The sequence below is a fragment of the Choloepus didactylus genome, chromosome 19 (assembly GCF_015220235.1).
Source record: "Choloepus didactylus isolate mChoDid1 chromosome 19, mChoDid1.pri, whole genome shotgun sequence".
NCBI lineage: Eukaryota > Metazoa > Chordata > Mammalia > Pilosa > Megalonychidae > Choloepus > Choloepus didactylus.
This window is the reverse complement of record NC_051325.1, coordinates 36,076,740-36,100,634: the sequence shown is the minus strand read 5'-3', so window position 1 is coordinate 36,100,634 and position 23,895 is coordinate 36,076,740. Positions and strand designations below refer to the sequence as shown.

At 48.1% G+C, this 23,895-nt stretch overlaps 1 protein-coding gene across 5 annotated transcripts in view; it reads left to right on the top strand.

Annotated features, from left to right (window-relative positions):
- Positions 1–23,484, top strand: part of COMMD7 (COMM domain containing 7) — a 40,676-nt gene extending 17,192 nt beyond the window's left edge. For 2 of the 5 annotated variants that reach the window (XM_037811586.1, XM_037811585.1), the window contains exons 7-9: positions 120–169; positions 560–608; positions 2,385–5,582. In XM_037811586.1, the coding sequence (XP_037667514.1) occupies positions 120–169; positions 560–608; positions 2,385–2,521 (236 nt within the window). In that variant the 3' untranslated portion in view covers positions 2,522–5,582. Of the gene's footprint in view, positions 1–119; positions 170–559; positions 609–1,127; positions 1,926–2,384; positions 5,583–22,844 lie in introns of those variants that run through there. The other 3 variants (XM_037811588.1, XM_037811587.1, XM_037811589.1) reach the window with 2 other exon arrangements.
- Positions 23,485–23,895: the final 411 nt, after the last annotated feature.

Genomic DNA, 23,895 nt, shown 5'->3' with positions numbered 1-23,895 from the left:
ATCTTGCTGCTTTCATACTCACCCTCACACATCTTCTTCTGGACAACCTGCAAGATTGAGGTCTTCAGGGTAAGTCCTCTCTCAGCCACTTATTATTTTTTTTCTCTTTTGTGTCACAGTGACATCTGGGAGCAGCGAATTGGAGAAAGTGGGAAGTATTTTTTTACAAGTAAGTCTTCTCTTCCTGATCCTTGAGAATAGATAGATTTTGACTTGGTTAAAAATTATAAATCTGCATTGGGTCCATTTAAATCCATTTGAGTAGGTGTTCTACTGAAGTGCCTGGTATGTCTCATGTGGTCAGCAAAGACATGGTCACTGACATGCCTACTTTCAGGTTAATGAGATCCACATATTACTAATGAAAATTTTGATTGCTTCTGTAATCAAGGGAATTGTTAGAAAATTTTGGTGGTGGGCAATGCAGACTGCTCCCATATAACTTAAGTTAGAAGCTGGATGCTTTGATGTTTAATTGAGTGAAAGGGTCTCAAGAATTTCTTTCCCAATTGTCATTTTAATTTAAAATGTTTTGTCTTTTTTTTTTTTTTTTAATCAGTTAAAGTTGGTTGTTAAAAAAGGAAACCAAACTGAAAATTTGTATATAGGTGAGTCCAAATTCTCATTTAAGCCTTTTTACTTTTTCTGTGTTTTCTGTCAGTGGGCTCATGAAGCCCACCTCACATCGTCTCTACCAGAGAAAAATTCATAACTGAGCTGTAGAGTAGCCATTCCACTGCTTTTCCTGTCATAAAAGATGATGCAGGGATTGTTAATAAGATCATTAGCAAGGGTCTTTTTTGAGAAGGGGGAAGGGGTGACAGAAATGGCTGAGATTGAAGGTTTCAGAAGCTCTTGATGTAGGAGTCACAGTGAATATCCTGAGTAATGCCCTATTGTCTCTTTGCTATAGAGTTAGCCATTTAGAACACCCCCACCCCCACCCAAACACACACCCTTTTTTCAGGAGCTGGGCTCTCAGTTCTTTATCATGATCTATTACCTTCCAAGAGCTACTTAGATGTGCTAAAAAAAAAAAAAAAAAAAAGTCTCTGGGTAGAAAATAATTCTTGGATGATTCTGTGGAGTTGGAAACATTTACCTGAAGCTGAATTTTCTCTCCCCAGAATTAACCTTGCCTCAGTTCTACAGCTTCCTACATGAAATGGAGCGTGTCAGAACCAGCATGGAGTGTTTCAGCTGATTTCTGTCCCCCTACATCTCCACCTTGCCCCTTTTCCTTCCCTGGGTGACTGCTCTGAGAGGCACTTCACCCCCAGGCCTGTTGGTTGTTCCGTTTTGCCTCCCTTGGTTCTTGGGCGCCCAGGTACAAAAGTTTGGGTGGGGGTGGGGTGGGGGGTTCAGGGACCAAAAAACATCAACAGGATTAAGTACTTTAAAAGCCCTACACAATAATCCTTTAAACACCACTGTTAAGGGAACCACCACCTAAGTCCCAGGATACTTTTTAGATATTCAAACAGACTATTGCTTCTCTGATTCAGGAGGGAAAATAAGTTGAGTCATTTTGACACCAGCCCATCAAAGCTCCAGAGTCAGCAAATGGTGCCATCACCAGCTATATACCCAGACCACCCCACCCCCATCCCCAGTAAAGCAAGAGCTCATTAATGGCTGAGGAAGAGGCAGCCTTTATGTAAATGGCGCTTATGGAGAGCCCCAACGATTTCTACACTCTTATATTGGTGGTCAGGGTGCATTGCCTATCTGTTTTAATGGGACGTCTGTGTATTATACATGATTGGTCTTTTCTGAAAAGAATTGAGGCAGAACTCCGTCCCCAGTTCTGGTTTTGCCCTGTTGTATTATTATAAAGCAGGCCTTTTGAGGCTAGTTAAGCCTATTTTGGTTGAAGCTGACCTTCTCTTTTGGAAGGTAATGAATAAAAAAGTTTCTGAAGAAAAGGTCTGAATCTACTTGTCTTTATAAATGAATGAAAGAATCATCTGCTTTGCAGAGCTAATTCTTCAAAAATGATCTTCCTGGTTTTGGTGAAGGCCGTGGTTCTTCAGTGAAATTAGCTGTGGTCCAAAGTTAAGAGTTTATAAGAGCAGATCAGGGGAAATTCAGGTTACAAACATCATGAGAAAGCATAGCATATGAATGCTTTATGTTCAAGTGACTTTAGCCCCCAACTAGCAAATTTTTTAACTCCTCCCCCTCCTCCTCAAAATTTAAGAAAAGTTTTTAACAGATAATACATGCCATTGATTCAAAAGATGCAGTAATTCTTCCCACCCCCATTCCCCAGTTAACTAGTTCTCATCCGCAGAGACAACTGTTAATAGTTCATTTTGTGTTCTTGTGATATTTCTTATATTTGCAAAATATATACACATAGTATGATTTTTCTTTCCACACAGATGGAGCCTACTGTATACTCCCCATTTTGCTCTTTGCTTTTTTCCACTTAACTTGGAAATCATTCTATGTCGGAACATGTGTAGCTGTCTCATTCTTTGTAACAAACACACCATGTTTCCTCAAAGGGATGATTTAACCAGTTTCCTGCTGATGGATGTTCAGGTTGTTTTCCTTCTTTTTCTCTAATGAGACTACAACGAAATAGTCTTCTATGTATGTCATTTTGCACGTGTGGAAGTATATTTATAAGGTAAATATATGGAAGTGGAATTGCTGGGTCAAAGAGTATGTGCATTTATCCAAGAAATAGGAGGAATAAAGCAAAAAGGTCCCTTCAACCTGTCCCCTATTTACTCATTCCCCCTACTGCTCCCCTCCAATACATAACCCCTGTATTAATTTCTTAGGTATCCTTACAGAGGGTGGGTTTTTTTTCACACATAAGCAATATGAATATGTGTTTTTACTCCTTTCTTATTTTTTGCACAAATGACCGTATACTGTATAAATGGTTCTTATCTTGGGGATCTTTCCATATCAGTACATAAAAAGTCTGCATTCCTTTCTTTGGCTGCAGAGTATTCTGATGTGTGGATAGACCATAACCAGCATTTGTAATTTTGATAAATGGTGCCACTGTGACCTCCTCAGAGATCCTTTCTGTTTATGCTTCCACTAGCAAGATTACTGTCCACCATTCCCCCAAAAGATCAAAGTGGTGCCTTTGGACAGAGCGTCCAGATGTGTGCATGAGGTTTCTGAGAGCCTCAGGTGCCTGAGAACATGAGACTGTAATGTAAAAAGAATTCACAGAACAGAAGGGCACCTAAAACACAAACTAGTTAAATCCATTCAGATTATAGATGGAGGAAACTGAGGCCTGAAGACCAAAAACTGTGGTCGTTGACCAGTGGTCAGACAATACTGTCCTGTGATCCCTGGGATCCTGTTTAATTCAGAAATGGGATCCTGAGAGACCTGAAGGGCCTTCAGCCCGGCAGACCATCCAGCACTGGTGCCACTGGGGTGCTCTGAGAGTTATACCCTGAGAGCTGGGCACTGCACAGATCCTGACCTAGAAGCTTCTTGTGCTCTCCAATTCAGACTCTCCTGCAGTGGCTTTCTGATGTCTCTATCCCAGTCTTCAGCCTCGTCCCTCTGCAGTCTGTTTCCTGAGTGAAAATTCTTATGTGCAAAGCTCATGGCTCTATCCAGAGTAAAGTCCAAATTCCTTGTATACCAAGTCCTCAACCATCTGGCCCTGCCTACTTCTTCCAGGGCTCCATCTCCTCTGCCTCCCAGCAGGCCCCCTGTGCTAGAGCAGCTAGTCCACCAGGCTGCTTACAGCCATCAAGCCATGAGGCCCTCTGCCTCTTCTCCCCTTGGACCTCCACTGCTTCCCCATACTTCAATAAGAAGCACCTAGGGCACTTCTGAGAGCCTTCCCTAACAGTTCTGGGCCATATTAAATACCCCCTGGGCCTATATAGGGCCCCCTGCAGACCTCTTCCGTAGGGGTCAGAAGTGCAGGCTCTGGAATCAGACTGCTGGGATTCTAGTCCTGGTCCCTCTGCTTACCAGCTCTGTGACCTCAGGCAAGCTCTTTAACCCTGCAGAAGATTTGTTCTCACTTATATGTTATTGTGCGGGTCACTTAGCACAATGCTTGAGCTATTAATTATCACATTATTATAATTATTTGTTTCCAGGATTCTCTTCCCCACTAACCTGTGAGCTTCTTGATAATAAAAACTTGTTTTTCAGGTCAGTAGCCTAACCCTTAGCATCAGTCAGTTCCATTCTTCCACCACCCCCACCTTGTAACAGGTCCTGTCGTTTATCGAAATGAAACCTGGCTGGTGAAAAGCCTCTATGGCAGGACTTGTTAGGAAACCTAGCTGACTTTAGAAGAATGATTCCTGGGAAGTTGTTGTGGCGGTTGGTCAGTTTTCGCATAGATCACTCAAACCCAATTGGTCTGTGGTGTTATGTGGCCAGGCTGGGCATCCGTCTTCCTGGGGCCATCTTCCAAGAGTAGCTCCTTGATTGCACAGACCTTCTTGGAGCACCTCCCAGGGGCAGGAGCTTTGTGGGGACCTGGGGGAGGGGTGACCGTTTCTATGCAAGAGTAGATTACAGCCTCACTCCCATTTGCCATAATGTAGATCCTATTGTAAACTCCAGGAACTATACCAGTCCCTTTGGTATACTGGAATTTTGTCAACAAATGAAATCTATTGAATAAGAGCCATTGATCTGGGCCTGTAGACTGGTAGGCAGGGATTTTGCTGCAGTGCTTTGGAATTGGAGCAGGATCTTTCTTATTTTTTACTATTAGCATTTCATCTTTGCGTTGATTCACTGTTGTTCCTATTCTCTTTAGAAAGCTGCTTTCCATTGGCTGCAGATTACTCTTATTTTATATTTTATTTATATTTGAAGAAAAATGCTCGTTAAGATGGTTAAGGCCAGGCCAAGAGATGACCAGAAATACCAATATTCTTTGCCTTTGGGAAAAAGGATTCTCATGGTTGGGGGACAAAAGAAGTGATAGGAAGGATGAGGGCAGTTCACTGTCCAGTTCTAGAACTGTTGTTTCTTTTTATTTTGGTGATGTTAAAACAAACAAACAAACAAACAAACAAAAAACAAACTAGTGATGACAGGGAAAATCCCCAAACAGCCCAAGTGGGAGCTCCCAAGCAAGACCAGCTGCTTCACACACGGGCATTTGCTAGGGCATAGAAGTGGCCTTTCCAAAGGCAGACAACCCAACAACAAATATTCCCGAAAGATATTTAGTCTTTCCTGGATTGTCTTTTATTTTATGTTTGTCATATTTCACAAAGATATTTCAGAATGTCTTTGAAAAATATTACAGATAATGTCTGATGATACCTTATATTTGGACTGCCCCATTGTTTTTTTGAGGTGGAATCAAGTTTATTAAGGCAAATTTTACATACAGTAAAATCCACCCTTTTTAATTGTACAGTTTAATAAGTTTTGACAAATTTATAGTCATGTGACTACCACCACAATCAAGATAATATTTCCATCACCTCAGAAAGTTCCCTCATGTGTCTTTATAGTAAGTCCCTTCCCCTCACCCCTAGTCCTGGCAACCACTGACCTGATTTCTGTCTCTATAGTTTACCCTTTTCCAGAATGTCAAATAAATGGAATCATTCAGTGTATAGCCTTTTGTGGTTTGCTTCTTTCACTTAGGATAATGTTTGCTTGATTCATCTATGTTGTTGACACATCAGTAATTTGTTTTTACGACTGAGTTATATTCCAGTGGATGGATACATCAGTTTTTTTTAATTTGTTCACCAGTTGATGTGTGTTTGGGTTGTCTCCAATTTGAATGATTATGAATAAAGGACAGCACTATAGTTTTCAGCATTCATTCATTCACATTTGTCATCTCATTTGAAGCACAGGAGACCCTGATAGTCGGGTGTGGTTACAATCCATGTTCACCCAAGGAGAAGGACAAGCTGAATGTCACACTTGGCCTGAGGCCACATGACAATAGTTGGAAAGTTGGCCTTTTAATTCCCAACCAGGAAGGGGTTTTGTTTGTTTTGATGTTTATTGAGATATAATTCACATGCCATAAAATTCCTGATAGAAAGGTTTTAAGAGAACTTGCATACATTAGGAAGTATTACAAAATCAAACCCCCACTGAAACATCCCTCCATGAATATTTCGTTTCTCACCCTGTGTTGAAACAGAAGGAATCTTAAAACATCTCTTGATCTATATGGGACTCTTTTGAACCATGGCTGACTCTTGTGATGACTAACACAAAATAGTCTAAAAATAAACTAAAGTTTATAATAGCAAATAGGGGATTAGTTATATACATTATGGTGTTAGGGTATATGTATGTAATAGAATAGCATGCAGCCATTGAGGCTGATATCAAAGAAGACAGTGTTAGAAAAGGATCCTGGTCATGGTTTTTAGGCAAAAAGTCAGGTTACAAAGCAGTAAGTTCAAGGTGAACCTACTTTTGTAAAAAAAAGAAATGTTTACATAGAAACAAACTAAGTGGATATAAAGGAAAATGTTATCTGGTTACTCTGGACAGTGGAATGACAGGCTTTTAAATTTTTCCTCAGCTTATCTGTAGTTTCTGATTTTTTCAATAAAAGCATATATTAGTGTGCTCTATTTATAGAGATACTACTATTTGAGAAATGTACAATAAAAAATTAAAACATTAAAGAACTGAACAAAATGAAAAGTAAAAAAACCGCCGCCTTCTCCAGAGCAACTGCTGTCCATATTTTGATTCTTGCTTTTACATAAGACGACCTTGCCTTTTATTTTCTGGTTTATGAACAGTAGTCCTGTACCTTCTGATTTTATTAGTCATTAGTTATATTGTTAAAAACATCTATTATTTTTGTACAAAAATTTTTTTTCAATGTAAACAACTAAACTTCCCACTGACAACCTGAATCATTTACAGATGCCTTATATCTGTCATCTTAGATTCCTCTGGCAAGAGGTCAGTCTCACATCTCTCTCACGGCCCCTCTGGAACCAGCTTTTTACCATTCTTTCCCTTGTCACTCCTCTGCGCAGGCCCGGAACATCTTGGCAGTATATCTGATTCAGTGTAACTTAAGTCCTTTCCTTCCCAGAGCTTGCATTGCCTCATTTAATGCTTCCTGCTAATGTGATAGAAAATGTTGGGCTTTGGATCCAGCTTGGGTTCAGATCTGCCTCTCATCACCTCTGTTGCGGATGCATTTGTTCAGTGAGATGACGTTGACTAGCCTCTGGGCACCAGGTCCTGCGATGAGCAGTGTGTGACCTTGGGAAGTTTGCTTCACCTCTCCTCACCCTTGCCATTTATTTGCAAAATGAGGATGGTGTCCACCTCATGGGGTAGTTTTGAGTATTGAATACAGTGGTTTCTACAGAGCACTTAGCCCAGCGCCTGCTTCAGGGTGGGGCATCGGCACCACCATCACTCATTTTTGAGTACTAAGCCACGGTATTCAGAGCAAAAGGGAAAAAAGACAAGTTCATTGGCAGTAGGTAGCCGCCACACCTCCCCTGAAATATTCACCCCAGGACTAAAGGAATGGCTAGACCAGTGATTCTCAGAGTGTGGTCCCTAGACTAGCAGCATCAGCATCACCTGGGAATATGCTAGAAATACAAATTCTCGGGCCCTACTCTAGACCCACTGAGTCAGGAACTCTTGGGGTGGGACCCAATGATCGGTGTTTTAACCAGCCCTTGAAGGGTGATTCTCAAGTTTGAGAACCATTGTGCTATACCATCCCCTGCCTTTGAGGGACCCCAGATATGTCTTTAATAAGTACAGACTTGGACCTGCCTGGAGGGGACTCTGCCAAGATTCTTCCTCTAGAAGAGATACTTTGGTGGGTTGTGGAGTATTGAAATCATCCTGAAGTTAGGGATATCCTCTAAACCACCCTAGCTTGCCCCAGCCCAGGAACACCTTATGACTTAGTCACCCTTGAATTTAGTGAGGAGTTGTATTGTCTGTTCTCTTGGTTTAGGGAGTTCTTCAATTTTTTCATCCTGCTGTATAATAAAGCAGAGCAGGTTTGAAATGCAGTGGAGTCCTTTGGGCTGAGTGTTAGAGGGAAGAGGAGACATTCTTCCCTTCATGACCTAGAAAGTTCAGTTCAACCAGCGGCCCTTTGAGCTGTTACTATGTGTACGGCAGGCGGCCCCAATTTAGCATATTCTGCCCCTTTGTCCCTTGGAGAATCCTTGTACTCGTCAGATCTTTCCTGTAGGTTTTTGGTTTGGAAGTAATGGCCCTTGTAATTGGGTTTGCGAAATGGTACCAAGGGTGGTTTCTTATCCTTGAGGAACTTAAAATCAAGTTTAAGAAACTTGAGCAACACACAGGAAATTGTAAATCTATCTAGACAAGCTGTGGGTGATGTACAAGGAGGACGCTAGGTGAGAGCGCCCAGGGAGGAGAGGTGGGGTCATCAGGGGAGGCCTGCTGTGTGGCGGAGCCTGCAGGCTGGGTCATGCTAGGCTGCTTTGCCCTGACAGGCCCGGAAAGGAGGAGTCTCAGGGCCACAGGGCAGGCCATGTGGGCCACACTTTGTCTTCACGTGGCCTGTGTGTAGAGGGAGATCAGGAGGCTGCCTTTGGCTTCTTTGGAGAGACCCTTTTACCTACTACTGTTGACTAAATAAAGGTTTAGAGAGGCTTATGGACTAAGGCTACTTTCACATCAAAGGGCTTTTTACAAAACAGCTTGGTGATGAGTTAAGTACAAGTGAATCAGAAACAGATGGACTCAATTTCCTAGAAAATACCCCTGGGCTTCAACAAGGAGAGGGAAAGTGCTCAGCCAAAGGCATTGCAGGGTTTTGCTGATCCTAAAATATGCTCAATGATTTTGTCTGAAACAGAGCCGAGATGTTGGGACTATGTCAGGTTCCAAGTCATTAGAAACTCCAAGGTGGAATTCTGCCAGTACATTAGCTGATTCCCAGCGACTCTCACAGGCTTTCCTCAGTGGCTCTGCAGAACCAGTTGACTTGGTCCTGCTCTGGGCTTCTGAGACAAGGTGCCAGAGAGGCCTTCCTGTATCAGTTTGCTAACTATAAAATGCAGGAGTTAATTGAGAAGATCTCTAAAAGCTTTATCAGCACTGGTGTCCTATGAGTAATACCTACAGTTATAGTTGCCAACATTTATCAAAAGATTCCTTACACTCGGCACTGTGTTAAATGCTTTTTAAATGTTAGCTTATTTTGCTGTTTTTAGCAACCCTGAGTTAGAACTATAATTATCCCCATTGTACAGATAAGGAAGCTGAGGCTCAAGTTGAGTGGCTTCCCCAAAGGCCCACAGCTGGTACATGGTACAGGCTGAATTTTAACCATGCAGTTAGGCATCTCTTCATGATATCTAGCCTGGTGATTCCTGGATTTCCACTCCCATGGCAATCTTGTAGTTCTCAGGCTGGTACCGTTTAGTCAGTGAATACCTTACCTGAGGCTCTCCATCCTCAGAAAAAACAACCTTCTGAAAATACAACTTGACCTCGCTCTGCTCCCCAGACCTCCTGTGTCCTGGGCTCTGTGGTCTATGTTGGGAATACAGAGCCTGGCTCTCAGACAGTGGCTCCAGTGTGGTGTGACAGATGCCACTGCAGGAAGTGTGTGGAGCAGCCCATGGCAGCCCAAATGGAGCCACAGCTAACTCAGAGCCAGGCAATGCACAGGCCCCCAGGAGAGGGGCACATAGGCAAGGCAGGGTGGTACTGTTCCTGAGGATGAATAGCTTTGGGAGAGGCAGGGAGGTGGGAAGGAGCTTGGCACTTGTGGAAGAACTAGAGGCAGTTTAAAATGATGGACGCCCAGGGAGAATGTTGGGGAATGGCAGGAGAGGAGGCTGGGAAGATAGGCCAGGGCTAGATCCTACCAGGCTAAGGAGTTTGGACCTGATCCTAGAGGGAGTCAGAGACAGATGTTAAGCAGAAGAGTGACGGGAGCATCTATGTTCTGTCATCTGGCCCTGCCCTCATCCTGGCTGTCTCCCACCTGGGTTGGGAGTGAAGGCCTCAAGGGTGGGAACTGTGTGTCCAGCGCAGCCCATGGTAAGTGCACAGTTGATGTTCACCGATGGAGCAGATGATGGCATTCAGGTGGTCTTGACCCTAACCTTCCACCTCCAATAAGATGACCCAGGTCTCCTGACTTGGGCTAGCCAGAATAGTCTAGAAAGCAAGCCTGAGGTCAGTGGTTCTTAGCTTGACTGCACAGTAGAATTGATCACCTGGGGAATGTTTGAAAAACATCAGCATCAAGATGCCAGCCCAGACCCCTTAAGTGAGAGTCTCACATAGTAGCAGGGCCGAGCATCAGTGTTTTCAAAAGCCTCTCAGGGAGTTCTAATGCACAGGCAGTTTGGAATAACTCACCTAGGCCTGTGGTTCTCAATTTGGGGTCAATCAGAATCTCCCTGGGAGCTTGCCTTGCCCAGCCCAGACCTGTGAAATCAGAATGGGGTGGAATGGCGAGTGGTCAGAGTGGCTGCACTCCTAGGCTCCCCGTGTAATTCTAATGTACATGTAAATGTTGAGGATCCTTGATCCTATAATTTGGATAATTGTCCGTGTCTTGTAATGTAGGTCTGAGTCCTGGTGGGTGCCTGGTAAATGCTGATTAGCAGTTGATCAGAAGGGTGACCCAGAAGCAGCTTGAAGCCCTATGAAACAGCATTTGATGAGTCTGCCACTTGCAGGGTCACAGAAGAGAATAGAAATGATGACAGTTTGCGGCGGGTTTTACAGTGCTTTATACAGCACCAGAAGGGCACTGTCAGGGAGCTTACCTGGGTAGGTGGGGTAGAGTAGCCTTGCACCTGGGCTTCGCACTGCTAGCTCCACCCTCACCCTCACCCTCAGTGCTCTTCTGAGCCTCTGTCTCACAACCATCAAAGAAGGAACAAACGGAGGTGCTGTGTTCTGACCATTTACCTAGTTGGCTTGGTGGTGTGGGTGCGAGTTTAGAGGGCCTTGAGAGCTGGCCTGTGGGCTTGATTCCATACAGCGAGCTGTCCCTCAGTTACTCATTTAGTACACGTTTGCCGAATGTCTACTTTGTGCCAGGCATTGTGGCTAGGCTTTGGGGACACCATGGTGAGCAAAACCAACCTCGTGGGCTTCCTCTGCCTGGGGAGACAGACAGTAGACAGGTAAAGAAGTACATATTTTGCTTGTAATATAAATTAGGAGGGGAACCCATCTTCAGGCAGGGTTAGGGAAAAAAAGAGGGGGTGCTGCTTGTGGTGGTGAGGGAAGGTCTCTCTGAGGAGGTGACAGGGGTCTAGACCTGTGGGATGATGATGAGCCTGACATGTATAAGTGGGAGCAGAAGGGGTGGTACATGCAAAGGCCCTGAGGTGAGAGTGTGTTTGGTGTGTTAAGAAACAAGGAGGCCAGAGTGGCTGGAGAAGGAGAGTGAGGGAAAGAGTGGCGTGAAATGACGGTGAGGTTAGCAGGGATCAGACTTGCAGGGCCATGATAGAGAATGACATTCTTCCACAAGAGAGCAACCTACGTTTTATCTCCCGGGTTAGAGAGGGCAGCAGGATTTGAATGATGGGAAGTGAGAAGAACATGGATTGTCAGCCACATTTTGGAGACGTGGGCAAAAAGTTTGAACTCACACCTGACCTGGGGCAAATCACTTCCCCTCTGCAGACCTCGGTTTTGCTTTCTAGAGGATTGGCCCCAGTGATCCAGGTCCGCCTGTGCGAGGAGTCCTAGGAGCCTCTACTATACATACAGGAACTGAAGGTGGGCCGTGCCCACCTTGCACAATAGGGAAAACCTTTTGGAAGCCATGTCACTGACATTTGTTCATAATTGAGTGTAGTCCTCACCCTTCTTGACTCTGCTGCTGTCCCCAGGACAGGCGACCAGTAAATACTGATTTACTAAGGCTGAGCTGGCCTTTTTTCACACTGATCTCATTCGTCTTCATCCCAGGGGAAAGAGAAAGAGGTTTGCTCTGTGAAGTAGCTGCCGGAGTGAGGCGGGAGGAAGGGGGCTGCAGGCAACATGGCTAGGCGACCTGGGGGCAGTGGTTGGGGTGAGGCGGGCGCTGGGCACTGGGAAGGTGTCATTTTTTTATGAATGATTTCCTGACAGGTAGAGAAGCTGACTCAGCCGGCAGCCTCCCGGCCTCCCGTGGGCTGGTGTGCGGGGCCTGCTTTTCCGGAGCTGAATACTAATCTGTTGGGAGCAGCTGGCTGGAGGGAAGGAAGGGCCTTGGGCTCAGTAGGGAGGGCAAACGTGCATCTTTGGCGGTTTTTCTCCCCCAGAGCTTTTCTTAGCTTGTCTGTCCGGGGTGAGTTGTGGGGGAGGGAGCAGGACCCACCCGGCCTCTTCTGCTTCCTCTCCTTTTCCTCCTCCCGCCCCCTCCTCCCCATGCTCCTCCTCAGAGGCCTGCTGTCAGCAGCCTTCAGCTCCACTGCCCACCTGGCCCCTGAGCTGATTTCAACAGACATATGTCTGTGGGAGGGGGTGAAAGCCACTCCCCAAGAACCCCAACTGCCCAGCAGGACCCTGCAGCCAGTTCTGGAACCCAAGAGGCTCCTGGGCAGGGCAGGGACTGCGTGGGAAGGGGGGTAGAGGAGGCCCCTTGAGTGCTCAGGACACCAGTGAGGCAGAGGTGAGAGGGGTTGTGCATTCTGTCTTCATCTGTACACCAGGCCCGGAGTTGTTTCCCCAGAGAATTCCAGTGTCATCTCTGTCATCTCTGCAGGGTCAGAGAAACCATTCCAGAAAGAAGCTCTGTGCTTGTGGCTGACGAGGGAGGGTGTGCAGGCCTGTCTCAAAGCCTAGGCAAAAGAAGTAAACCTGGTCTTTGAGCTCAGGCATATTTGCTATCAGGGAGAGAGAGCGGGGAAAGGAACCAAATGTCCAAGCCCCTACCAGGCCTTGGGAATGCCATCATCAGTCCCCTGGAGCTCTCGATTTCACGGAATTCTTCCTACAACATTTTTTTTAAAAACAGTTACTTCCCCTGTTTTGTAGATGAGGAAACAGGCTCAGAGAGGGGAGTTTGTCTAAGGCCACACAGCATTTATGTAGGGGAATGCAGCTTGAAACCAAGTCTGTCCAGCCCCGCAGCTATTGCTTACATTTCACTCCCTCCCTGCCTTCCGGAGGTAAAGCCGGTGATTCAGAAGGTGAATTTGGAGGAAGAGCGCCCTGTATTGAGCACCGGAAGAGAAGTATGGGATGTGGGATGGGGGAGTCAGGCACTTGGGTCTCACCTGCTACGTGGCCTGGGGCAAGCTGCATCCTTTCCCTGTTCCTCTGTTCCTACAGCTATACCATGAAAGTTTTAAACTGACATTTAAGATCCCTGCCGGTGCTAGTGTTCTTTCTGAAATCACCTGACCAATGCCCGAAGCTTTGAAGGGGGCTGGACCCTGGATTGCCCGGAGAATCTCTGGACAGGCCATGACCTGCTAGAGAACCTTCCTACAGTCCTTTTTCACTTGCCCTCTAGGGCTCCCTCCTAAAAGGAATGGTGCTGCTGGGGACAGGGGACTGAGCTGAGGGCTGGAAAAGCCACACCCTAACTGAGCTTTGCTTGAAAGGTCTATGTAACCTCAGGCAATTCACTGGCCTGTCCAGGCCTCAGAGAATGGAACCGTGGCCCAGGTCCCAACTCTGTCCCACCTCAGAGGAGGTGATGGGTTCCAAAGGCACTGGGACAGGCTTGGGGAAGGAGATGGCCGCCCCCCCCCCCCAGGAACCCCCAGGTTCATTCCTTCTTGGTGTTGATTAGATTTGCCTATTGTAATTATCAACACTTGGAAGCAATTTGCAGGCAGCGCTGAGAGCAGATGGGAGGAGGCAGCCTCTGGAGGACCTAGAAAATCTTGTTGCCGAGGTGGATCTGGGTCAAGGTCTCCTCCTTCTACCAAGTCGAGCCTGCCCCCTTTGTCCTGGTCTTCATGCACAGGCTCTGGAAAGCTGAGGGGGGACAGAAATAGCAAGGGTGGCTGGCGATGCTGGAAATAAGATTGACGATCCTTATTTGACAGCAGTTTGGACAGGTTGGCAAATTTAAACACACAGGGTGCCCAGAAGCCCCTGGCGGGGTTTCCAAGGATTAACACCTCTGGAACCAGTGTGCCAGCTTCCTCCTTCTGGCCCTACTCCTGGGGTCCCTTGGACAAGCTACTTATCTGTTCCATGCCTTGGTTTCCCCATCTCTGATGTGGAAACAGTGCACATTCTACATGAAGCAAAGTGTGTGCTTGGCACCCCCAGTGAGCCTCCAGCAGTGACAGCCAGTGGCTGCTGGGGTGGCTGTGGTTATTGTCATCAGCGTTATGCCTCGCTCAGCCTCTCTCACATTATGCTGGATGTGTCCCCAAAGGCGGTGACCATCTCCTTTGTTCCCCCACAGTGCCCTGATGCGTCTACATCAGAGTGCTGGGTACCCTGCAGTGCACTGCTCTACACGCATCTGTCTCCCCAGCTAGACTGCAAGCTCCTGGAATTCCAGGGCTGACTCAGCCCACAGCAGAAAACCATTATTGTCTGGATGGATGCTTTGACAGTCTTTGAAACGGAAGGCAGGGAGGCAGGGCTCTTCTAAACCCCAGTGCACTGTTCTGCTTCCCCTGTGACTTCACGTTCCTTATTGGGAAATTGGGGGTGAGGTGGTCCTTTCAGAAGCCTTATGACACCAAAAGAAGTGGGATGGTACCCAGCCTCCCTTGGGGAGCAGCCAGGCTGAAGATCACACACTTCCTCTTCCATCACACCTGCCACATCCTGAGCTGATGGTTGCTGCTCCTCTGTGAGAGCTGATAAGCAAGCCCCAGCAGGAGACCAAAGCCAGTCCCCATCACACCGCCCCCAGCTTAGCTTTCCCTCAAGGCCTCCAGCCTAGGAGGTGCTTGATATGTGGTTTGTTAGATAAATGCTTCTGGGTGGGGTTTTCTTCCTCTAGGCACTGACAAGGGAGATAGAAGAGCCAGTTAAGTAAGATACTCATTTGCCGAAGACATCTTGAGATGCAGTTCTGGAAGCTTCCACCATTGATGTTCAAACTAGTCCTGGAGTTAGAGGGATTAAAACTGGAGAGAAAATCAAGGCAAGGAGCTGGGTTCAGGTCTGTCTGGGGGCACAGGATGTCTTCAGTACTTCTGTGATGGTTTGGGTGTGAGATACAACTGCTGCAAGTCTGAGTCTGTCTGCTCAGCACTTGGGGAGCTCTGGGGCCTAAGGACTGTGTCTGAGCACAGTAGAGTTGGGCTCAGCCAACATGCTCTCGGAGTGCCTAATGTACCCCAGGCACTGGCCTACATTCTCTGGACACCAAGATCCAATTCAACCAGTGTTTATTAAGCACCTACCATGTACCGACACTGGGCCTCCCAAGATAGCTGTGATACAGCCCCTGCCCACAGAAACCCTGGGGTGGACACAAGACCCACACCGGGTGATTGGGAATCATCTGAACAAAGCTCTGAATAGGGGGCAGTTAAGAAGAACACATCTAACTAGCTACAGGGTCATCTACAACTCACCTTGTTCTCTGCCTCGGTTTTCCCATCTGCCAGACAGTCCTGAATGGACCAATCCCTGCTTCTCTTTCCTCGTGTCTTGACAGCCTCTCCATCACTCCCTCTGCTGCTCTGGCCTCCTGTGGTCCCCCCAGGCTAACTCCTTGTCATTAGTTAAATCTTAGCTCAAATGTCACCTCCTCCTAGAAACCTTCCCTGACCATCCTGTCTCCACATCCTCACAACATTTAATATCATTTGCAACAATATATTTGTTTGCTGTCTTGTAACTGTCTTTCTCTCTAGGACAGAGCTTTGAACTAAATAAATGTGTTGAATGAACAAATGAGCAGGTGTGCTGTGGGGCTCAAGTGACCGCACAGCTGTGACTCTACCCTGGGGTGGAGGCAACTCATTCCTAAACCAAGGAGCCTGAGTCGGGAATCCCACAGAAGAACTAGGTTCCTTTCAGCTTTGGAAGGGTGTTGGGAGTTGGCAGAGGGCAGTTCCTTGGGCCTCTTAGCCCAGAACAAGAATGGGCCTTTCTGGAGCCGTGATTGTGGTCACACAGTGTCCTTGCTGTCCCTGCAGCCTCCCTGAACTCCCAGGTAGCTCTGTGAGAGGCTGGTGGGGGAGAGGGGGGTGTGGGGAAAATCTAGAGCCCTGGCCCCACAGCCAGCTGCCCACAGTTGGTCAGGAAGGCTTCTCAGAAGACCTGACTCCTGAGCTGGAGGAGTGAGGCTGGTGGGAGAGGCGGGAGTGGGGGGTACAGGAGAGAAAAGCACAGCATGTCTGAGCTGAGGCAGTGGCTCCAGGATCCTCTAGACAGGGAAACCAAGGCCCAGAGAGAGGCCATGGTTTGCTCACGGTCATGCACAGCTCCTGACTCCCAGTCCAAGGAATGTCCCTCTGTGTCTCAGAGCAGGCACTCGACGATGCCGAGTTAAATTGAAGAAGTGGGTGTCCTCAGCATGAGAGAGAGAGCTTCCCGGTCCTGCATGGAACGGAAGGTGCTGCAGGAAGTGCTCACTCAGCCTTTGGGGGTGAGGAGAAGGAGGAAAACCCAGTGGTTAGCCTAGAAACGCAGGAAGAGTATTTCATGGGGGGCGGGGTCCTGTGAGGAGGCATCTGACTTCCTGTCCCTGGGCAGCAATGAGGACTGATCCCCAGGGCAGGTGTTCGTCCCCCTTTTCACTTGCTTCAGGCAAGACTCTTCTCTGAGCCTCAGTGTCCTCATCTATGAAATGGGTGGGTTCTTTAGCAAAGGATGTTGGGGTGGGAAAGAACCCTCACTATGGAGGCGAGAAATCCTTGCCTGGATTCCTTCAGGTGGAGACGCAGAGTGATGCAGGGTCAGGGGTGGGCGAGGCAGCAGGAACTGTGGCCCACGAGGAGGCCCCAGACTGGAGGCAGGCAGATCAGAGGGACAGTGGCATGTTCACAGAAGATGAGAAGGAAAGATTTGGTTTAGAGACTTGGAAACAGGTGAAAATGCAGAGAGCAGAGGAGGCAGCCTGGGAGGAGAGAGGGGGTTGAGAACTCCCCAGGAGCCTGAGGTCAAGGCTTATGTTATTTACTTTACGCTTTTTATTCTGGGCCCCCAGCCTCTCTCTTTCATTGCTGCCATTGTGTGTTTCACGTCCTTGGCTGCTCAGAGCCTCAGTTTCCTCACCTGTTCATAGGCATAAAAAGATTTATGCCATCCATTTGTCATGAGGCCCGAGAAAGACATTGTACAAGTCAAGTTCCAAATTCTAAAGAACTGAATTCTGACTGAGGAGCTCTGAGAGACCAAGAGCTGGACAGATATAGACCTGCTCAGAGCAACATAAGGCTCCAAGTTGGGCTTACCTTGCGGTGGTTTGAGGTAGGCAGATTTGTGTGGGAGGAAGGGCAGAGAGAATGCAAAGCATGTAGATATTGTCTATAATAAAAGCTTCAAGGATGAGATGAAGTAAAAGACTGGAATGTTCTTGGAAAAGGGCTAGGTATTGTCATTTGTTTCTGTCGTGTAAATCCGGGCTCTCAGGGTTAACCTGAGCCCCTGATCAAAGAGCGCCTCCTGGTGGCCAGTTATAAAAATACTGAATGTTTTCTGCCCCCCCCCCCTTTATTAAAACAGTATATTGTAGTTTATTTCTTGATTACCAAGTGAACAAATCCAAATACACCAAATAGCTCTGAGGGGCTACTGGGGCCAGGCTCCCTGCTTCATGTCGGGGATGCCACAGTGATCAAAAGCAGACACGTCCCTGAACACCTGAAGAATCTCACAAGTAAGCATAATTATTAACAGAGCCGAATGGCTGGGAGCAAGAGGCACAAATGAGCCCAGGGCGAGGCGAGCTCACAGGTGGGCACAGGTCGCCTGGGCCTTGTGGGCCAGGATAAGAACTTCTGTCTCTGTGCTAAGAGCATAGGGTGGCTGTGGAAGGGTTTTGAGCAGGGGGTGGTAACTAAATGGAAAAACGAGCAGAAAGGTCAGTGTGCACTTGGGATGCTGCTGTCTGTTTCTCCCTGACCCTCATTGTGTCTTGGATCCCATCTGGGGCTCCATGCCCAGGGGGAGGAAGTAGAGAGCATGTGGCCGTTGAGCCCACCTCTGGCAGCAGGGTCTGAAGCACCAGCCACTTCCTCCCCCTGGTCTCCCTGTGGTTGGTGGATGGGGCTGAGGGGTCTCAGGTCAGTCTGGGGGGGAGGGGTGGGGGCAGCTGGACTGTCCCAGGAGGGCTGCAAGGCCTTTTGACTCCCAGCTTATCTGTGGTTCTGAGGACCCAGCTCAGCCTCTTCCTGCCCAGCCCTGGGTTTTATCAGGAGGGAATCCTTCCTGGGCTTCTCTCAGCCCCTCACCCCACTTCCCCTCCAGGCTGAGGAGAGCCTGGAGAGGTGCCCAGCCCTGACTACCAGGGGCCTTGGGTCTGGAGGGGGCTTCTTTGCTGGACACTCATTTCCAGCCCTGTTGTCCTTACTGGTTCCTGATTCTTCCTCTTCTTTTGGATCTCCAGGGCCTGCCTCCAGCACTGCCTCCTCCAGGATACCTTCCCTTGTCTCAGAATCCATTGCCACACTCAGCAGTGTTTACCAGGCTGCTACAGGGTGCCAGTTTGGGTTAGATGTGCATAGACAGAGGGGTGAGATGTGGTCCGGTCTCGCAGAGCTCACAGCCCAGTTGGAAGACAGCAAAGCCAGGCATGAGTGAATGAGAACACTTTTCTGGAAGTATGTGCAAAGTGCAGTTGGCTTGGGGGAAGAAGGGAAGGAGTGGAGATAGTCAGAGGAAGAAGAGGCCATAGTTTCCTCCTCTAGACTTCCCAGTATGAGGTCTGGCAAGGTGATACTATGGTTAGTCCTCCACCCCACCGCCCCAAACCGAAGTGATTTAATTTGAAGGACTGTTCTTTATTCTGACACGATGGCCTTTCCTAATTTTTGGTGTTATAATTTCCTTTCCAGAAGATGCTTTGTTGTTTGCTTTTAAGGGCCTTCCTTGGCAGAATAACAGTTTTTCAGTCCTTTTGCAGGAACCCCAAAGTTTCTTTGGAAATATTACTAGGCTGTGAAATCCTGTGAACCAGACTCTCATAACTGTATTATTAATGACAAATTACACTTTAAAAACTAGTATGTGTTTCAGGACGTGACTCTTTCAAGGGGAGTGGGTCAGCCCACACCGCAGGCTGACAGCTTGGTTCCCTGTTTACATTTCCTCCTCAGTCAGACTGAGCACTTTAAAATCAGGGGCTGGGCACAGAGCAGGTGCTTAGTTAACTTTTGCTCCCTTCAGTGCAGCTAAGGACCCTGAGGTCAAAGTCAGAGTCATTGAGCAAGTCAGGCAGAGGTGGGCCCGGGCCCCGTGGTCTCACAGGTTCCCAGCCAGCCCTGTTTGGATGGCCCCGTTATCAGCTTGTGGCTCTGCCTAAACTGGGCCTTCCTCTCCTGTAGCCCCAAATGGTTGTGAAAGCGTTTTCCTTCTGAATTGTAAAGCCTTGATTTGGTGGAGATGGGCATGTATTGTCTTACCTTCTCCCCCAAGCTGCTGGCATGGTGCCTGCCACCTGGCGAAAACATCACGAATGTCCCAATAACCAGTGAATACAGTTGAGAGGCAGCTCTGTGGAAGAGCCAGAAGTTAGAAAATTTAGATTCTGCTTCTGCTGCTTGCTCTGCATCCTATTTGCTGCACAACCTTGGACAGGTCCCTTCAGATCCCTAGGTCTCAGGTGTCCCGTCTGTTAATAACAACAACAACAACAACAACATGGAGTGAGTGCCTACTGTGTGTTGGAGTTTTATAATCACTTTTATCGGTATAAACCCATTTACTTCTCTGAGTCATCCCAAGAAATAGATATTATTGATGCCTCCATTGTACAGATGAGTTAACAAAGACCCAGAGGGGTTAAGGATCTTGCCTGAGGCCACACAGCTAATAAGAGGGGCAGCAAGGGATTCAAACCTAGGCAGAGACCACTGAATCACGGTAGGGTACTGGGTGTCTAGATTTCTCTTTTCTTGCCCGGAAATGCAATGATTCTATGAGATGCAGAAAGTGTAGAGGTTTCAATTCTGGGCTCTTGGCAAAAATTTTCTGGTTGGATTCCTTTGGGTTTATTTAAACAGAAACAGTGTGGATCTATTCCTTGGAAGGGGGCAGTTGTAGAGATGGGGCTCCCTGGGTGGAATTTTGGTCATAGAAGGGGAAAGAAAGCAGATGGCAGGGCCTGTCTCCTGGTTTCCCTGCCTCTCTGTGGCCTCCACAGTATTTCCTATAGCTCCACGGCCACCATCAATGAGGTCCAGGCCACCATCGGCCCTCACCCAGGTGTCTCTCTCAGCAGCCAATCTCACCTGCTGCCACCTGGCAAAAACATCACAAATGTTCCAATAACCAGTGACAGAAGTCGGACCATGTCACACTCCTGCTTAAAACCGTCCCATGGCACTGCCCTTGGAATAAACTCCAAGGCAACCCCTGCCCACCTCTCTGCCCTCAAGCCCCCTCCTCCATCACCAGGCTCTAGCCCCAAACTGCCCAGCACAGTGGGCATATGCCACACGTGGCTGCTGAGCACTTGGAATGTGGCCAATTCAAACTGAGTTGTGCTGCCACGTAAAGTGCCACCAGGTCTCAAAGACTTAGGATGAGAAAAAGTGTTCTAGTTTGCTAATGCTGCTGGAATGCAAAACACCAGAAATGGATCGGCTTTTATAAAAGGGGGTTTATTTGGTTACAAAGTCTGAGGACCATAAAGTGTCCAAGGTAAGTCATCAACAATCAGGTACTTTCACTGGAGGATGGATAATGGTGTCCAGAAAACCTGTTAGCTGGGAAGGCACATGGCTGGCGTCTGCTCCAAAGTTCTGGTTTCAAAATGGCTTTCTCCCAGGATGTTCCTCTCTAGGCTGCAGTTCCTCAAATATGTCACTCTTAGTTTCTCTTGAGGTGTTTGTCCTCTCTTAGCTTCTCTGGAGCAAAAGTCTGCTTTCAACGGCCATCTTCAAACTGTCTCTCATCTGCAGCTACTCTCTCAACTTCTGTCATTCTTCAAAGTGTCCCTCTTGGCTGTAGCTCCTCTTCGAAATGTCACTCTCAGCTGCACTGAGTTCCTTCTGTTTGTCAGCTCATTTATATAGCCCCAGTGATTTAATTTAGACCCACCCTGAATGGGTGAGGCAACACCTCCATGGAAATTATCCAATTAGATTTATCACCCACAGTTGGGTGAGGCACATTTCCATGCAGACAACCCAATCCAAACATTCCAACTTAATCCCCACCAATATGTCTGCCTCACAAGATTGCATCAAAGAATATGGCTTTTTCTGGGGGACATAATACATTCAAACCAGCACAAAAAGGAAGCAAAATAATCTCATTAATAATTTCTATATTGATTACATGTTGAAATGATACTATTTTAGATATATTGATTGGGTTCCATAAACTATATTCTTTAAATTATTTTCACCTATTTCTTTTTACTTTTTTTTTTGTGCCTACTAGAAACTTTAAAATTGCATTTGTGGCTCACATACTGTTCCTGTTGGACAGTGCCACTCTAGCCACACTGGACGCACTGATCTCTCCCAGCCTCAGCACCTGTCATCATCCTCTGCCACAGCTCTTCTCACCACCCTATTTCAGCTGCTCCCATTCCTGGCCAGAATCCTTTCATTTGCGTGTTTATAGTCTGTCTGCCCTGGGGAGAGTGAAAGCTGCCGAGCCGGCTCTCTGCTCCCTGCCCGGGTCCTGGCTCTGGGCTGACCAGGAAGGTCAGGGATGTCTGGGGGAGGGAATGGTGGGAGCTGCTGTGTTCCTCGTTCCTCGGTGGCCTGCAGCCTGAGGGCTCCACCTGCTGCTGGATGGGGGTTAGCTGAAGTAGGAGTAGGTGATCAGAATCCTCGGGCGGCTCTGAACGGAGCCCATGGGCATTTAGAGAGGGACTTTGGGTTCCTGTGAGGTCCTGGGAACCTGGGGTCAGCATAAAGGCCCTGCGTTGCAGCTGGGTGTCAGGCCCTCAGCAGACGCCCATGTGACTGACCAAGGACAACTCGGACTTGGCTGGGGCAGCCCCCATGTCTATCTCGATCCAGCTGCTCGGCTTGGGGCTCCTGGCGGGTCACCCAGCCTCAGCCCTAAGTGAGGGGCAACTTTCTGCCTGGGGCCAGCAGGTGTCCAACGCTGGCGGGACAGGGCCTGATTCACTAGGTGCTTGGGCCATCCTCACAGCCCTGTGACCAGCCGCCCCTGCCCCGCAACAGACACGTCAGCAGGGCGCTGCTCAAGATGGGGTCGGGGAAGGGACTGTGTGGCCTTGGTCCCCAAGTGAGCAGGGCCCCACACTCAAGGAAGGCTGACAAGTTCTCTGTTTTCACTCTGAGAACCCCGACTTAGGCAAGATCTGGAGGAGGGGGAGACACCAGCAGTTTTGTGAAAAAGGCCTATGGGTTTTTTCAGCCATAAGCATAGAGCGAGCCAACGGGTGACCTGATTGCTAAAATAGCCCGGGAAGATGGCAGAAGCTTCCACGATGGCTAGAGGGGGGCTGGGAGGAAGGGAGGGTCCAGCTCCACTGCTGGCTCCAGAGGGCAGGGCCTCCCCTCCTGGAACATCTGCCCCCTCTTGGCCTTCAGACCACTGCCCTGTTCTCACCCTGCGGGTGACGGTGAGGTGGGGCAGGAAGGGGCCCCGGCCTCGAGGCAGGGTAGGATCTCTCCTGGAGCACAGAACTGGAGCTGGGTTCCTCTCTTTTGTCAGACACTGCCCTTGGATTAACCCGGATGGTTTTTCTAAGAGTGGGGGCAGGTGAGAAGAAACCCAGAGCACTGGGAGACCAGGGAAGTTGAGAGCCTGCCCGAGGCCACAGTGACAGGGTGACAAAGGCTACCCTCTTCCAGCCCGGTCGCTGCACCCGGAAGCTCTGAAAGAAAAGGAAGGAGAAGAGAAGATGGCCTCTCTCATACAGTGGATGATGGATGTTCCGATTCTCAGCCCTTGAGACAGTCGTCTCTAGTCTCCCCAGCCAGGAAATTTACAGCCTGCAAGTGACCCATCCCGACCCAAGTCAGGCACGGGCTTCTCCCCGGGGTGCAGCGGAGATGGCTGGTGCACCCCGCGCCTTCCAGCGGCCTGGCCGGGCAGCAGGGGCAGAGCCCAGGGCCCCAGGCTCCGTGCAGGGGGTCGGCCGATGGCCTTGGGCCAGAGGAGCCCCTGCTCTGCCCATCCAGCCCCTGCTCCACCTCGTATTTTTTGTTTTATGTCTAATTATAGGAGCAGTTCATGCTCGTTATAAAATTTCAGAACTACAGAAAGGTAGAAAGGAGAAAATGAAAATTATCTGTCATCCCAGCACCCAGAGGTAACCGTTGCTGCTATTTTGTTGTATTTATCTCCACTCCTTTTTTTTTTTCTATACAGATCATACATACGTATATGTGGTGTTTATTAATTGGGATCACACACACTTGCTGGTGCCTTTTCCATGTTACATTATATAGGGTGCATTTTCTCTTAGCATTAAAATTTGCTTTAAAATTCTTTAATGGCTCTATAATATTCCATAAATAATTTATTTAGCCATTCGCCTATTTTTTCTCTCTCTCTCCTATTTGACTCTCTTTTTTTACCAAGGGAATTTAGCAGGTTTTAAAATTCCACTTAGAAATATAAATCAGGCTGTTCCTTTTCAGCTGCCGTGATGGTGCTGTTCTGGGATGGCCTGTCTGCCATTCCCACTGAGTGGGGCCCCTGAGATGGGCATCTTGGGGTGATGGCAAAGGTTTGTTATTAAAAACAGCAACAACAACCAAACACCAGCCCTGGGAGGCGTGGGACGGGAATTTCCCTTGGTGCCAGTGGCTCGCGCTGTTCCCTCTGCCTGGCGTGCCTGTCCTGGGTCACGGCCACAGGTCTGAATCCTGCCTGGGAGCCTCCTGGAGGTAAGCCGGT